The sequence below is a fragment of the Ananas comosus genome, linkage group 19 (genome assembly GCF_001540865.1).
Source record: "Ananas comosus cultivar F153 linkage group 19, ASM154086v1, whole genome shotgun sequence".
Classification (NCBI taxonomy): Eukaryota; Viridiplantae; Streptophyta; class Magnoliopsida; order Poales; family Bromeliaceae; genus Ananas; species Ananas comosus.
In genome coordinates this window covers 6983792-7000040 of record NC_033639.1, presented here as the reverse complement: position 1 = coordinate 7000040, position 16249 = coordinate 6983792, and the positions used below count along the sequence as shown (strand labels likewise).

General features: G+C 37.3%; 1 protein-coding gene and 1 long non-coding RNA gene across 5 annotated transcripts; one reads left to right on the top strand and one right to left on the bottom strand.

Moving 5' to 3' along the window:
• LOC109725067 lies at nt 1137-3673 on the bottom strand. The gene is made up of 2 exons (XR_002220180.1): nt 3419-3673; nt 1137-3016 (listed from the first exon to the last, which is right to left on the bottom strand). It is a non-coding gene; the product is annotated as an uncharacterized LOC109725067 (long non-coding RNA).
• Nucleotides 5925-16088, top strand: LOC109725180. Of its 4 annotated transcripts, none has more exons than XM_020254270.1 (10): nt 5926-6200; nt 7671-8012; nt 8957-9029; nt 9211-9323; nt 9471-9555; nt 10772-10844; nt 14300-14355; nt 14932-14997; nt 15422-15487; nt 15592-16088. In XM_020254270.1, the coding sequence occupies exons 1-10, from the start codon at nt 6013-6015 to the stop codon at nt 15676-15678; spliced, it is 1149 nt and encodes a 382-aa protein (XP_020109859.1). In that variant the 5' UTR covers nt 5926-6012; the 3' UTR covers nt 15679-16088. The 4 variants fall into 4 exon arrangements, with proteins under 4 accessions (XP_020109863.1, XP_020109862.1, XP_020109859.1 ...); XM_020254272.1 differs by having other exon boundaries at nt 5927-6140; XM_020254274.1 differs by lacking the exon at nt 14300-14355 and having other exon boundaries at nt 5925-6200.

Below are 16249 nucleotides of genomic sequence, written 5' to 3'. Positions count from 1 at the left end.
TTGCTCTCTCATAAGCTCCGTTTTCCTGTTATCATCTCCTCCATCATCATGATCATTATCATCATCATCTCCTCCACCTCCACAACAGTGGCCTCCACCCTTATCGAGGCAGCAGCGAGGTGAAGAAGGGAAGAGCAGCAATGACAGCGGCAAACAATAGAGAGATGTTATGGTTCTATTGTATCGATAGGAATAAATGATCATTTTGAAAAGATCAAACATTCATAAAGGAGGGAGCAATGGTTCCTTCTATAGACAGTCTTATAATGGTCCAATCTTATGTCACACACTTGTTGGAGTTTCTTAGATTAGATGGAGATGATCCGAGATGATGGGTCTATAGAAGAAACCTTTAATACGCTAGATCAAGTTTAACGGATCTCTTCAAAAGTTTCATCATAAAAAATGGCTTTGAAGTATGGAAGCCTCCATGTTCCTAGGAGCATAACTGTCACGTCCGGAGGCTCGAGCAGAAGCCTATCTAGACACATATCCTGAGGCTCAAGCAGAAGCCTATCTAGACACATGCACAGACCCGTCGTGTGCACAAGGCCACCCTAGTACGCGCAAAGAGTCTACAATTAACTAACTGCATCCACCAAGATATAGTATACACATCCTATAATATAGACACTACAACAGAATTATGTGTTAGAGACATATTTTTGGGACACTTTTGTGTAAATGTCCCATTTACGTCAAATTCTTTTAAAAAAATCTACTAAGGCCTAAATATAAAGCCCAATTCAATAAAAAATAAAAAAAAATTACTTTACTTAACCAACCCCACCCAGCTCGGCTTGATTACAAATAGAAAATGAAAGAAACAAAGAAAAATTGATCACCATCTCCCCTTCTCCTCTTCTGCTACCACAACCGACGTGGTAGGGTTCTGGTTGCTGGAGTTCGACCGTGAGGATCTCGCAGAGACCGTAGAAGGCTACGATCGTCACGTGCCCCTTCGTCACAGGTCATTGGAGGAGTGGGTGCCAAACATCAAGGCGGCCCTACATATAGCGACCCTACATATAGCAACACTTTTAAAAAGTGTTGGTAATATAGCCAGCAATACTTTTTTTGACCTATACTGACACTTAAAAGTGTTAGTTTGAGACAGTACATAAACGACAAACATATTTACAACTATTCAATTTTAAATTTCTTCCTCTACGGCAAAAACGTTTTCAGTTCGATTTTGATTAAAACTGCATATAAGCCTTCGACGTCGCTGGATGTTCGTTCACGACTTCAAGGCAACCTCCAAGGGCCAAGCTGGCTACTTCCGCACGTATGAGCACACACCTTGTGCACATGCCAGTGTGCAGAAGGATATTTCCACAATCGATGTCACGGCATAGTTTTTTGTTTCTTGTTTTTTATTTTTTTCGCATTTAGCTCTTTGATTTTTTTTGGCCAATTTGCAAAAAAAATCCACTAGTTTTGAACTTTTGCCAAAGCAGACCATTTTTTTGGATTTTACAGATTCGGGCCGGATTTTTAATAAACTGACCAAAATATCCTTGTTCCCTTTTTTCCCTCCCTTTTTTTTTTTTCCTCTCGTTCTTTATCTTCTTTCTCTCCCAAGAGGACGGCGGAGGTGAAGGCGGCCCGCCTTGCCTCTGTTCGGCACATCCTCGCCCGTGCACCCCCCTCCCCCCGCCTTCCTCACCTCTGACCATGCCGAGGCCGCGCTGCGATCCTCTTTTTTTTTTTCTTCTCCGACTCTCCTCCATCATCTCTCTAGTTCTTTAAGACAGTAAAGAGGGTAATGCCGTGTCCTCTTCCTCTCCTTTTTTTTTCTCTCGTTCTTTTTTTTTTCTTCTAACCTCCTCCACCGTCTCCGCGACCATCCACGACGATAACGTCGCACCCTCTTCCTCTCTTTTTTTTCTCTTCACTCTCGCCCACGCACTCCCCCCGGCCTTCCTCACCTCCAACGATGCCGATGCTGCGCCGCGACCCTTTTTTTTCCCTCTCCGACCCTCCTCCATCATGTCACGCCCCGAGCCCTTTGGAACCTTTTGTACTTGTATTGATTGCGACGCCTTGAACGTACAGGGGAGACTCTGTCCGCGTGCAGGGGAAATCCTGTCCGTTCGGCGGTCTGTTGGCGTGCCCGAATCCGACCAAAGAGGCGGGCTCGGGGCGTGACACATCGCCTCCCCGGTTCTTTATGACAATAAAGAGGGTAACGTCGCGTCCTCTTCCTCTCCTTTTTTTCTGTCATTCTTTTTTTTTTTTTCTCTTCGACTCCCTCCATCGCTTCCGCGACCCTCTACGACAGTAACGAAGACAATATTCACGTCCTCTTACACCGCCTTCGTCGGCGCAGACATCGACACCGGCGCCGGAGAAGGAGGACTCGAAGCAAGCACGGGTGAGAGTGGAGCCAAGAAAAAAAAAATATAAAAAATAAATAAAATAAATGGAATAAAATATAAAAAAATATTTTTTTATATAAGAAAAATAAAAAATCAGAGAGAAAAGAAGAAGGTGATGAAGATGCACTGTTTTAGAGAAATATTGTACTGTTTTAAAGAAAATTTGCACTTTTTGAACGAAACTTGTACTCTTTGAACGAAACTTGCACTATTTGGGCAAATATTTTATTATTTCTCCTCATCCATATGAAAACAAAGAAAAAGGAGGAGAAGGAGGAAGAGAAAAAATAGTGTAATTTTCATTCCAATAGTACAACTTTCGTTCAAAGAATACAACTTTTATTCAGAAAAGTTTAAATTTTTTTTTTAATCTCAAATAGTGTAAGTTTTCTTTAAAACAGTGCAACGTTTCTCTAAAATAGTATAACTTTATCATCATCTTCTTTTTTCTCTAATGTTTTACTTTTTTTGTAATTTTTTTTACCCTCTCTGACCCTCATTGCCTTCTCCACTGCCTTCACGACCCTCTTGCCATCGCCTTCTCCACCGCCTCCGCTGCCCTCATCGCCTCCTCCGCTGCCCTCAGCCCTCTCTGACCCTCAAATTATGCAAACTAGTATGAAACCCGCGCTACGCTGCAGATAAATAAAATTTTAATTAATTAATATTTAATTATTTAAATTTTAAAATTTGAAAGGTAAATTTAAAAACATAATACATTCAAAAAAATCATTAACTTCTCAATAAAATTAAAAACATAATACATTCGAAAAAATCGTTAACTTCTCAATATCAAAATATTTATCAACTCAATATTAAAAATTACTTAAAATTTAAAATTTATTTTAGCAAAATTAAAAACGTAATACATAAAAAAAAGTCGTTAACTATATCAAAATATTTGCCAACTCAATATTAAGAATTTATGTTTCAAATAAAATAATTTAAAAATCAAAATATTTGCCAACTTAATATCAAGAATTTATGTTTCAAATAAAATAATTATAAAAAATTGAAAAAAATTCAACTCATTTGACCCTTCATTAGCTCTCTCCACCCGCGTGCCGGCCCTCCCCTCGGCGACGGACATCTCCGCCCTCGACGCCCCCACGGCCCTCGCCGCGGCCTCTATGGCTGCTGCTGTCGCCGCTGCGCTCTCCCTTTCCGACCCCGGGTGGCGGCGCCAGCACAAGCCATTGCCACCGCTTACGCTAATGAATGATAGGGAAAGAGAGAGGGGGGCTAAGATAGAGAGGAGAAGGGAAGAGAGAGAGAGAAAGTAGGGAAGAGGAGGAGAGAGAGGGAGGGAGCCAGCTGGATGAGGAAAAAGAGAGAGGATTTTCTTGAGAAGGAACCAAGGAGCTGTCTTGGAAAATCCCAAGAATATCTTGGGAATATTTTGGTCCAAGCTGGTCCAACCTTGGGACGGAGCCAAAAAAGTTAAGGGAAAAAGGTGCAAGACGTGGAAGCACGAAAAATTGTTACGTATGCCTTAAGAAACTGTCAAATTATGTATTTGTAAGAACTAGTGGATTTTTTTATAGAATTGGACAGAAAATAACCAATTGTGATATTTAACTTGAAAACAATTTTTTTAACTTAATAATTTGAAAAATTAAAAGGATTATCTTGGCTCAGTAAATGAATGCATATACATTTGATTGATAAAGAGTGCCATCAAATATTTAAAATTAGATAGCATATTCAACTTTCAAATTATTTTTTTAGATAATATTAATCACTTCATGGCTAAAATGTATTATCCTAATAAATTATATATAGCAAGAATTTTAAAGAACCGAAAAGTAAACTCCTTACTTACAATCATATTAGAAAATTCTTATATGCAGATGACTCATTTTGACATCCAAACAGAATTAATCTTATTGGATTCTTGAACGCGAGCACCACATGCTCAACTTTTTTTTTTTTTTTTTGAGAAAAAAAGATAGCATACCGACCGTCCCTAGAGCAAGTGGCAAAGGGCTTGGTGGTTGGTACCCGAGACCCAAGTTGGAATCCTAGTTGATTCACATTTCCAGCTAAGTTTATTCTAAATGAAATAAACGAAGCGGGTAGCGTGCTATCTATCTCTCTCAAAAAAAAAAAAAGAAAAAAGAAAAAAAAAGATAGCATGTTACTCGTTTTATTTATTGTGGAATGATGAATTAGGCTACAAGGGTGACACAACAGGAGGCCTCAAGCAAGACGAACGTGAAAAAAAAAATGTATAAAATCTTGTAGACAGTAGACTGATAGTACTGTTTTGCTAAAAAAAATTATATCCACATATTTGTTAACTATAGGAATGTTAAAAGGTAGGATTTGGAGCGAATTTGTAAAATCCGAACCTAAACCCGACTCCAAACCCGAAAACTGAATTCGAACCCGAGCCCGACGGATTTTAAAAATCCATATTCAAACTCAAAACTGAACTCGAAAATCCGAACCCTAAACAATTATTTCTCTTTTCAATATTTCCAAATATATTACATTAAATCTAAATTTTTAAAATATAAATTCAAATATAACATCAAATTTTTATATACATATTATATATAATGTAAAATAAATTCAGGTTTGGGCCAGGTTCGGATTCGGATCGGATACAGTCAAAATCCATATCCGTCCGATTTTTGTTTATCCGAAACCATATCCGTTTGCATCTGATAAATTCGCTTCGTTCGGATTCGGATTCAGATTCAGATAAATTTTGAATATCTATATCCATCCTTAGTTAACCGTTTAATTTTTTAGACTGTTAGTAGGGGGTTCGGCTACTCAACTTAGGCTTAATTTGGTATTGATGTCCATCTATGCTACTAGATAAAATGGAGTTGAGACAAAAATATATAAAAATATATTTCTGTGTTTTTCGGTAGGATGCAGAAAATATATTATAACTGATTCATTATGATATATGAAACGTAATATTATATACAGAAATAATCAAAATATTTTTCTATCGTACTTTCTTATCACATGTAATGCAATCTCCTCATAATTCAAAATGAAGCCTTAAAAATTTTGGCTGTTTTGATTAAATGTGAAAAAAAAAATTGAAGGACCTAAATGGAAAAAAAACAAAGAAAAAAAAGAAAAAAAAAAAAAAGAGAAGGTCCCGCGGCATATTCTAAACGAGTCGCGCTTGTGAATCCCTACCCTGAAAACCAACCATCCATTCGCCCGCGCCATACACTTCTCTTTCGAATATTTTTTATAACTAATCCTATCGATTTTTATAATTATAAAAATATTTTTTTAAAAAAAATAATTATGAAAATAGATCTTTAAATGCGGTGAATGATTCACCGTATTCATAACTTCTATTTAGCATAAAAAAATAATAAAAGCGGTGAATTATCTACCGCTTTTATCATCGTAGAATTATAATAAAAAGAAAGAAAAAGAAAGAAAACGGTGAATGATTTAACGCTTTTAAAAGCGGTGAATAATTCATTGCTTTTATAAATAAATAAAATTTTAACAGATTTATTTTTAAAATAAAATTTTAGAAGAGAACTGTGGAACTAAAAAGCCCCGTCTCTTCTATCAAGCAAGCAAAGAGAAAAGACGCAATAAGAAACCAAAATAAAAACAAAAAAGAAAAAAAAGAAAGAAGAAGAAGACAATGGCGTCGGCTCCTTTTTCGGCCCACGGCTTTCTCCTCCTCCGCCGCCGCCGCTCGGCGTCGCAGCCGCTGCTGAGCTTTCACCCCTCTCCGATATCCGGCGCTGCTGGTCCGGCAATGAAAGCATGGTCTGCTCGCTGCTTCTTTCGGCGCTCTTGCTCTTACTCTTACTCGGCCCGCTTCCGACGGTGCTCTTTCTTTTTCGCTTCTTCTGAAACTGATGTTCGAATTTCAAAAAAAAAAAAACAAATAGTTATGGAAAATGCGTTTTCCGAATGTATCCACTTTTCTGATGCTTTAGAACTCCATTGCTGTGGAAAACATTACTATGAATGCTTTTCGGGTTTATGTTCCCTCTATAATTTCAGCTATTAGAATAGTCCTAAATATAATAATATATAGTAAGACTAAATCTCTTAACCCCACTATTGCATTTTGATTTTCGATGGTGGTTAGGCTCAAGAGGTTAAGAGGGTAAAGCGCGCTAGAATTAAACTAGTCTTGGATAACTCCTTGTGAAGTGGGGCGTCACATTATCGAACCGGTGAACCGAACCACCGGTTCGGTTTTAATTAATTTGTCAGGATTTTAAATTTTGATGGTGTTATACTAAAATCTAATGGCTTAAAGTTAACTTAGCTGATTTTATTTTTTATTAGCACGGATTAATTTTCTAAAGTGCTACATATTTGGTTTAGAGATGCATGTAGATAACAATACAGCAGTTGCAGTTATATGCATGTTGCAATTATAAGCTTTTTTTTTTTTTTTTGCTTGCATGCAGTTGAAAAATATATTTTCAAAGTTTTATTACTTTTTATATGTGGTAGAAAAGAAAAATATTTTTTGTTGAAAAAGTGATTAGGTAGGTAAAGTTACTCTCTCTAGCTGCTGTAATTAGAATTGTGGCCAATTTGGATATAGTTCCAACTTCTCCAATTGTGCCTCCTCATGCAGTTTCAACTGCAACAATTAGATTCAAATGTATTAAGCCAAACACCGGATTTGGATCTGTATGTAGCTGCAACTGCAGTGCAATTGTAATTACATGCAAATCAAACAGCCCTTGAAGCATGCTGATGCTTTTAGAGAACACGTTCGTAATATAACTTTGTTTACACCTACTTTAATGCTTTAGCGCGTCCAAAGTAATCCGAAGCACTTAAAGCTTCCCTTCTTTAGAATGATGGTCCCGTCCGTACCGGTGGCAGCTCTTACAACTATTTTAAAATTTTTCTCGCCCTCTAATGAGAAGAGTGCAATCCTAAACCAGTCCTAAAAGGGATTGGTTCGGATCCGACCACTAATTCATTGGGGTTCAGGAGCTTTGCATCATTAGTTCCAGTTTATGATTGGATAAAATGATTGAACAACGTTATATTGCTTATTTTACATGCTAGTATCATAGAATGGAGTGTAATGCAGAGGACAGGATGTGAAGTGAAATGGGTTTAATTGTTTTACTAATAAAATTCTAGTGTAGGTGAAGTTGATAAAAATATACACATTTTGCAAGAGAATGTATTTTTGGATTTAAATGTGTTTGAGTGGATTGCTACGAACTCGCAACTTAGGCATGACTAATTGAGCATGCTTTGAATTGAATTTATCTTATAATTTGGTTGACAATATCTAATATTTCTATCTTACATAACCAGTATGCAGAGTTTTTCTCGATTTGATTTTCAAATCACTAAGGCATCAGTTTCTGGATTAGAACCTTCCAATGATGACAATGAAATCAATGAGATGCTCGAAGGGTTAGAAGCGAAACCAAGTAGTCCAGGGACATCATTCCTGGCTAAATTAGCAGTTGCTGTGGGCATTGCGGCAACAGTTACTCTGATATCTGTTTACTTGAAGTGGCCTTCTTCAGGAACATCCTTCAGTTTTCTGCATTTTGTTGATGACTCATCACAATCAAATCCACTGCCATCTCCAGTCGGCTTTACCTTGGAGCTCTTTGGAAATAAAATTGTACTTCCAGAACGTACTCTAGGGTATGAACATATGATTGAATTAGTTCTTGCTGTTTCCTGATTTTTTGGTTTGTTCATCTCTATGCTTGGTAACTTTACTGCCGCTGCTAAATATTAAGGCACAAATAGCAAGATATATGTAAATCTGGTTGTTGTATTTGTTTGTGGTTTTCCATCCAAATTTAGCTTTAGCAACTATTTACAACCAAATTTGCTGTTGTGAATTTCAAATAAATAGTGAAATAAACTCTTGGTGGGACATATATTGAATCAGCCTGTGGATTTATATATGAGAGAATGCACAAAAATCTGGAGCTGATACTAAGGTCCAACTTCATATATCAAAGCAGTACTCCAGCGATACCAAAATATCTTCTATTTTTTGGCGGATCAAACATAAATGGTAGTTGAAAAACAACCATGACACAAAATCCATCAACATTTCATTAAAAGCGTTTGTTCCTTTCGTGTAAGGCTACTGCAAATAGTACATCGTTTATCACAAAATTATAAATTTTCAGGTCATGTCAATTATGCATATTCAAGTGGCCAGTGTTGATGGGCTTTCACTTTTCCTTCGCTTAGAATTGAACTAATTGTCAATTCTATTGACTGATTTAAGAAAACCTATTTTAGTTTGTTCTTGTTAGGTGCCTTTTTCTTCATTTGTACTTACATGTATGCATCATTGTCATATCTTGGCCTGCATATAAATAGGTTCATGTGATTGAGAACTACGAGATTTTTCCTGGTTAAAGCATATACTACGTCTGGATGTGGATCTTTTTCTTCTTTTTTTTTCTTTTTTTTTTTTTTTCATTTTTGTCATTCCTTTTCCATGGCAGTCATTTTGTTATCTTAGTTCTGCATAATTTTACTAAGATTGTCACCTGGTTGCTTATATTGCTAGGGCTATCTTTACTCATTTGCACTGTTAGTAGTTCTCATGAGGAAAATATTTTCAGGTGGATCTACTTTTGGTTGCTCATGGCTGCTGGTTGCGGACTTTTTATTAGTGAAGAGGCTCTTAATATTTGGGTCTGTACTCTGTACTGGTACCTTCTGTTTGACCAAGCTCAATACAGTTATAATTTACTATCATTCTTCCATTTGTTTATTTATAAGGCAGTCCCCATTGTTTGCAATCTATACAAAGATTTTTGGTTTAAGTTATTGTATATCTGAAGCAGTATAAACGTTTGTTTAGCTATTGGTGTAGGTCGGCATATCTTTAGCGCGGAGTCTTTCTTTAAATGGGAATTGGCAAACTTTGGCTACCTCACTTTCTGCTAATGCGCATTTCATTGTCTCCACTGTTTTATGGGTATACTGGTATGTTTATATTTAACTTTGTAATTAACTTCTTGATTACTACAAAATATAATTGTAAAAGTTTCGGCAACTTTATTCAACTAGTGTATCAAGTGTAACTTCATATCACGTGTATGTTTTAAGCAGTTTTGCTGGTCCTATCTGCAGGGGAGTTTGTATCAGTGATATGATTCCATTCTACCTAGGGAGAGCATTTAGGCAGACCAAGGCATCTGAGAATCTACTTAGCAAGGTATAAAACTAGAATTACACATTCCATAAAGTTTCGCCCATATTTAGTTTCGTCCTCAGTATTTTTTTTTTCTTAAATAATAAGAATCATAGCGAGCAACCCTTTTTATTCATAAGGTTAATGAACTAAGTAACAAATAAGAGGCAGCTTAGCCACTGAGGAGGAAAAAAGAAAAGAAAGAAAAAAATAAACAAAGAAAACATGATGACCACCACTCAGGCAAGGGTCAACACTGACAATATTAGACCACCCCTATGCTAACAGAAGTGAACCCAGGACTCCAGAAGGTGCTCAAGGTCATTCATAACCAGCGGGACCGACTTTTTTCGCTGCTGGAAGATACTGTTATTTATCTCACGCCAGATAGTCCACCAACGCTGTGCCTGTTTGGTTAACATCAACTTCCATCTTTGGTCTTCCCTGTCCCCTGTATTGATTCCCTCCCATAGCTCACGCAGTGAACACGGAAGCTCCTGGCTGATGGCCAGTGGTGTAACTCGCGATTCGGTTTGCGCTCCTCATCTGCTATGATCATGAATAATATGTGCTTGGCTGCTTGCTATAACCGCAGTTGTGCAAGAGGTGATTAGTGGTCTCGAGTTCGTCTTCGCATAAAACACAAGTCAGCTCGCTCATCCAACCTCTCCTCACTAGGTTGTTCTTAGTCAGCATCCTGTTCCTTAGGAGCAGTCCTATAAATATCTTCACCTTACTGGGATTTTGAGCTTCTGGATCTGAAGACGGGTAGGGTCCCTCATAATATTTTGCGTCAGGAAGTTGTATAGTGTTCGCACCGTAAATATTTTGCATTCCGTCCACCTCCATCTTAAAACATCTTGGCCGCCCATCGGTGTACAGCTCGAGACTAGTGCTTGAAGTATGGCTCCTCTTTCGGTCTCATCCTCAGAATCTCATTTCTGGCAACTTCCTTGGAGTTTGATTTCGATTCAGTTTTGTCCTCAGAGTACATATATTTACAGAACGAAGTCTAGTGAAGAGTGATAGTGCCAGTGCCAAAATGATGCCTTCTTCAGGTGCTAAGCTATCTGCAGGTGCTAAGCTAATAGGACTTACTTATCTGGAATTGAAACTATTAAAGAGTGAAATTGAGGTCAAGTTCACACTTCAAGGGCTAAAATTTTCAGAAACTATTTATTGAAGTTAACTCTGCTAATATCCCTTAACAACTGCATGTCTCCTTGATGGCAATTTGCAGCTAGGAATCGGCAAAGAGAAAGCTCTAAGTATAACGCGAGTTGTACAGAAATATGGCAACCTCATTGGCTTTGGTAAGTTCTATTATTTGGAAATTATTATAGCAAAGAATCTGGTATTTGGATTAGTCCAAAATGTTGGGAGAGCTGTTTCACATTTATCAGACATCACATAAGGTTTGGGCAGAGAAGCTGAGATGCCACAAAGAAGTAAAAGATAAGTACATTTTAGCAGTTTGTCTCGCCAGGCCAGGCACAATATAGTACTTGTAACAAGGAATAAAGCATACGAATATAGCGTAGAAAAACAAGGTAAAAGAGCCAGGGTTGGGGTCATACAAGCAGTTCTTGATTGTCATGTTAGCAAAATTTAGGATCCCTGGGCTATATTTTACAAAACACGCATAATCAAAATAAATAAAATTATCATATCTTGAGCCTTGGTTCAAAGTTAATTATATAGAATACCCACGTTTGCCTCCGATTCCTTTACTTTTCTTCAATTGCACCGATCCTCTAGCTCCCGATCCCAAACTTCAAGTAGATGCCTTGTGTCTTCTTTCTCCTCACTCACTTATGTTTGTTCTGATTGATGGAGTTACGAAGTACTGTATGTTTGTTCTAATTGATGGAATTATGAAGTACTGCATGAGCGCTTGAGTAGAAAGAGGGACCACAGCCCTATTATAGTTATTTTAGAACTCCATCCATCAAGGAGCAATTGATAACAACTCTTAATATTTTTCCAATATAAGTTACTATATCTGACCATGACAACCTTTTATTATCTCTAAGTTACATGAATCTAACCACGAAGAATGTCACATTCATTTAGACTTCAGGTCTTCCATTTGATAACTTACGCATTGAATGTGCAAATAGTTTTTCATCTCACCATATTTATGGTGACACTGAGCCTTAAATATATGACAAGGAAGGAAACTATAAAGGGGATCTTAGAAATAGATAGGGGTATTTACAGAATTTGCTCAGCATAGTCCTCGTGCAAACACAGATGTAGGTTAGTATAGGTGTTGATGATGGTCGGCAAGGCCATCATCGCAGATAACTAGCGCAACCGACGGCCACAGAGATACCAGGGGAGATCCTCATTAGATTCGCCCCCCGATGGCCCTACACTCCCGATTTTTGTGGGGAGGGAGGGGCCGTCTAGTGGAGGTTACTGGCACAACCGACGGCCACGAAGATACCAGATCTCGTCTCAGCCATTAATTGAGAATCCTCGCTAAATTTGCCGGTACCTGGGTTGGGGGGGGGGAGGGGGGGAGTGTCTAGGCGAGGAGGAGAGGAAATTTAGCATTAGGCCACTTGATCATTGGTAACCCAACGCTCGATCACGGGCCATCACATCGCCACTAGCAACTGGAGACAATCGCACCGGAGATTGCATCCGCAATGTAAAACATGGGGAGAGAGGCATCCACGGGCCATCACATCGCCACTAGCAACGGGAGACAATCGCACCGGAGATTGCATCCGCAATGTAAAACATGGGGAGAGAGGCATCTATCACGTGAAGTAGAGAGATCGTAGAGAGAGGGCAACCGATGGAGCCTGTAGCTACGAAATGGCCCAAAAGGAAAACAGGAAAGCCCAAAACCAAAGGAAAAAAAAAAAGAAAATAGAAACCGAAGCAACAAAGAAGTCAAGAGAGAAGGCAATCAGCAGAGCTTGTAACCACGAAAGGGCGCAAAAGGAAAAGGGGGAAGCCAAAAATAAAAAGAAATACAAAACAAAAACCAATAAAAAGGAGGAGTCGCCACGTCAGATTTTGAAGACCCGGCATTTATGTATTTCTTTGATTCTTTATCTCATGGTTATAATCTACACATTTAATGTGTCTTTTCATATTACCTTATTCATGGTGATGACTTACACATTGAATTTGTCTTTTCAAATCACCTTATTCATTGAGTTGGTAAATGACTTTGGTCATTTCGCCCTTTCAAATTCAAGTATTAAGTTTATTTATTCTATTTTATTTATTTATGTGATCGTAAAGGCCATAATAATGGAGTAAAATCTAACATGTCATACTTGGCATTCCAACTTATTTAATTTATAGACTAGTGCAGTGACTCGCACGATGCTGCGGGTAGATAATATTCAATATTTAACTTGCGTTTTTATGTTAAAATTCTTTTCTTAAGAAAAGAAAATTTGGTGTATAAATAACTTGAAGAAATATTTGATGTCTTGTGAAAAAAGGTAAAGAAAGAAGAAATAGTAATTACATAAGAGGAAAAAAATTGAATAAGAAAAAAAAAAAGCAGAAGCAAATGAAGAAATAGCAGTAGCGGCAACCATAGATACAATGAAATTTACAGTTGTAACAGTGTAAAAAAACCTGCAAAAAAATAATTATATACATAAAAAGTAGGCCAAGAAACTTACAAAATTTGAGATAATCAATTGTAGATACAGAGTCAAGAAATTCCTAATAAAAAAGATTCATATTAATTTAAAATGTAATATACAATAGGAAAATTGGAGTAAACAAATAAAAGATCAAATTCAAAGTAAAAAGGAACCTGTTAATATGATTAATTGTTGGAGCCATAAGCAGTTAATTTCTTGAGAGAAAATAAAAGTATTTAGTATTTTCTGAGAAAAAAACAATAAGTACACAAATTGAAATTACAACATGAATGAAAGGTGGAAACTAAATCAGAGAAGAAGAGAAAACTGGCAGAGGAGTGGAGATGTTTTGCCGCACAAAAAAAAAAAAGGCAATGGGAAATACCGCATTAAACGTAAGATGATCCTTTAGATTCGGAAAATTGAAATTACAACAGGAATGAAAGGTGGAAACCAAATCAGAGAAGGAAAGAAAACTGGCAGAGGAGTGGAGATGTTTTGCCGCACAAAAAAAAAAAAGCAACGGGAAATACCGCATTTAACGTAAGATGACCCTTCAGATTGGGCAAATAGATATATCCGATGAGATGAATCCAAACCATTATTGCGACTGGAGAGGGATCAATATGCTGGAACGAAGCGTCGCTAACAAAAACAGCGAGAAGGGAAGAAGGACGGCTGATAAACTCGCCCTAATTTTCCGTCTAGAGAGGGCAACTCGGGAGTCGAAGCGACGCTAGAGACGAAGGTGGAATGAAGAGTCTCTGAAGAAATTAAATAGGAAGAGAATGAGGAAAATAAACTAACGGGTGGGATCCATGGGCAAATAAGTTAAAATGACAGTTGGCTTCCCACAAAAGCCCATAATTAATTAAGCAAGATATTTTAAGATGGTAGTTAGGTCCCACAAAAGAAAATTTGAAAAGTCTCTTAACCAATTAAATGAAAAATATATGAGCAAAATATATTAGGTTGACTGGTAGGTCTCACAAAGATTCAAATTAAGCTAATATCGCCACGTGGACAAAAGGACATGGGATTTCATAGTAGTTAATAGATTGTGAAAGAACTGAAGCATAAGATTGCGAGACAATTGATAGTAGCTAGTAGATTTTAGCAGACTTCTTATTAGTAATACTTCTGTTCTGCAGTTGAGCGCTTTTCACTTGGTGTACGTAATCCTACAGCATTTCTAGCCGGTGCATTGGTAAGTCATTCCTTCATAACTAATAAGAAAAACTTAAATGACTTTTCTATTGGATATACTGTGAGTATTACATAGTTCACTACACTGTCTCTCCACTACAACCAAGAATCTGGATTGTTGATATCAATTAGCATAACGATACTAGTTGTTGGCCTTTTCTCTTTCAGTTGAATATCATTAGATACCTAAAGACTGCCAGTACATACTGTCTTTAAGAAAAGAAAAGAGCAGACTTATCACAGAAAGCTTACATAATAGGGCTGAGGATAAAAAAACTGTATTTTGTTGTACTTATCTGTTTTAAAAAACTCAAACCATCATTCTTTTGTCTGCATGCCGTTAATATATGCTGTTTAAGAAATTTTAAACATTCTCTTTTATACGGATACATTATATATGAGATTACAAGCCAGAACTAAGCAGTTTCACTTCCAGATATACAATATTATGTACTTGTAAACCTTCTTAAACCAGGGCTAAATATTGAGGAATAATCTTTTTATCCTTCTTTTTTACTACTAGATAGCTATTAGTCCTGCTTCAATCTGTTAACAGCAGAATTGAAAATTCATGCAGGGCATATCAGCGGACTGTTTTTTTGCCGGAGTTTGCTGTGGCGGTCTAATTACTCTTCCTCTTCAGGTGAAAAACTCGTCTTGATTTTTGCACTACATGCATCTCGATGGAAAAGATGGATTGGTTATACTTCTTGCCCATTCATTATGCCTAGTTTTTTAGGCACAAATTCGTAACCTTCTTCATGCGAATTCTTCTTAAGGGGTTGGTGTGCTCTAGGAGATGGCACTGCCTTGTTGGATAAAGGGATAAGTTAGATAAAAAGGGCATCCTCGACTTAACCATTTTTGAGAAAAGCTTGTTTGAATCATAGACCCAGCCCTGTTGGTTTTGGCCCTCCTGGGCTCATTTACATCCCTATTTGCGTTTTGTAACATGCATCATTTTTTGAGTACAGACACATGATTTAATCTTTACTGCTGTTTTTAACTCAACACCGAAATTCATAAATATTGTGATACGAGAGTTTTATTTTGTCTTAAAATGTCAGTTGGCTGTCGGATTCTTGCTAAGAGAACGGCCAGTGGTGGCACTTGCTAGTGTTGCAGCAGCTGTGGTACTGCTCTCTCTCTCTCTCTCTCTCTCTCTCTCTCTCTCTCTCTCTCTCTCCTGTTTTGTTTGCTCCTAATAGCAAACTGTCAAAATTTGAACTCTATCTAGGGCATCTGGACCATATTTCCATACTTGATCGCTGCGTCAACAGCACTGTTCCTTTTCCTTCGCCAACACCGTTCCAGTTCCAACTGATGTGTACCCCACGAAGATCTTCTTTGCCCTTTGCAAGTCCTAAGATTTCTAGGCAGGGAGTATTGAAATTTACAGACATTGTTTAGTGACCCTACAATGTTCTCAATCAATCAATGTTGATTGAGATACATTTTTAATCACTAAAAGGATTATAAGGAGTGTAGACCTTTCCTTGTCCCATTGCATTGCAATTCGAGTTTTATGGTACATTTATGAAGTACCACTCTGAAAACTTTTGCTTAGCCATACATTATTATGTATAATTTTTTTTCTCTGCAATTTTTCTTTCTTTTTTTTTTTTTTTTTTTTTTAGTATGCTAGACAGACTTTTTACTGTAATACATGTTGCTGCATTAACTGGAGTAGCAAATATTAAATTTTATAAATATGGTTGCAAAGCACATTTACTTTTTTCGCGTGATAAATGGATGAATGATGGAAAATCTGAAGAAAAGAATAGGATTGTTGGTAGGGGGTGTCCCTTGCAGTATCTGATCACCAAATTGGTTGAGTAGTTGAGGGATAGAGGGAGAAGTATGTTTGTGGAAGGTTAAAGATGAGAATGTTTGGT

What these genes read in the sequence shown, in the direction of transcription:
- LOC109725180 (XM_020254270.1), top strand. Translation starts at nt 6,013, where the DNA reads ATGGCGTCGGCTCCTTTTTCGGCCCACGGCTTTCTCCTCCTCCGCCGC. An exon ending in TACTCGGCCCGCTTCCGACG is followed by an intron (nt 6,201 to 7,670) that starts GTGCTCTTTCTT and finishes TTACATAACCAG; the next exon opens with TATGCAGAGTTTTTCTCGAT. An exon ending in ACTGTTTTATGGGTATACTG is followed by an intron (nt 9,324 to 9,470) that starts GTATGTTTATAT and finishes TCCTATCTGCAG; the next exon opens with GGGAGTTTGTATCAGTGATA.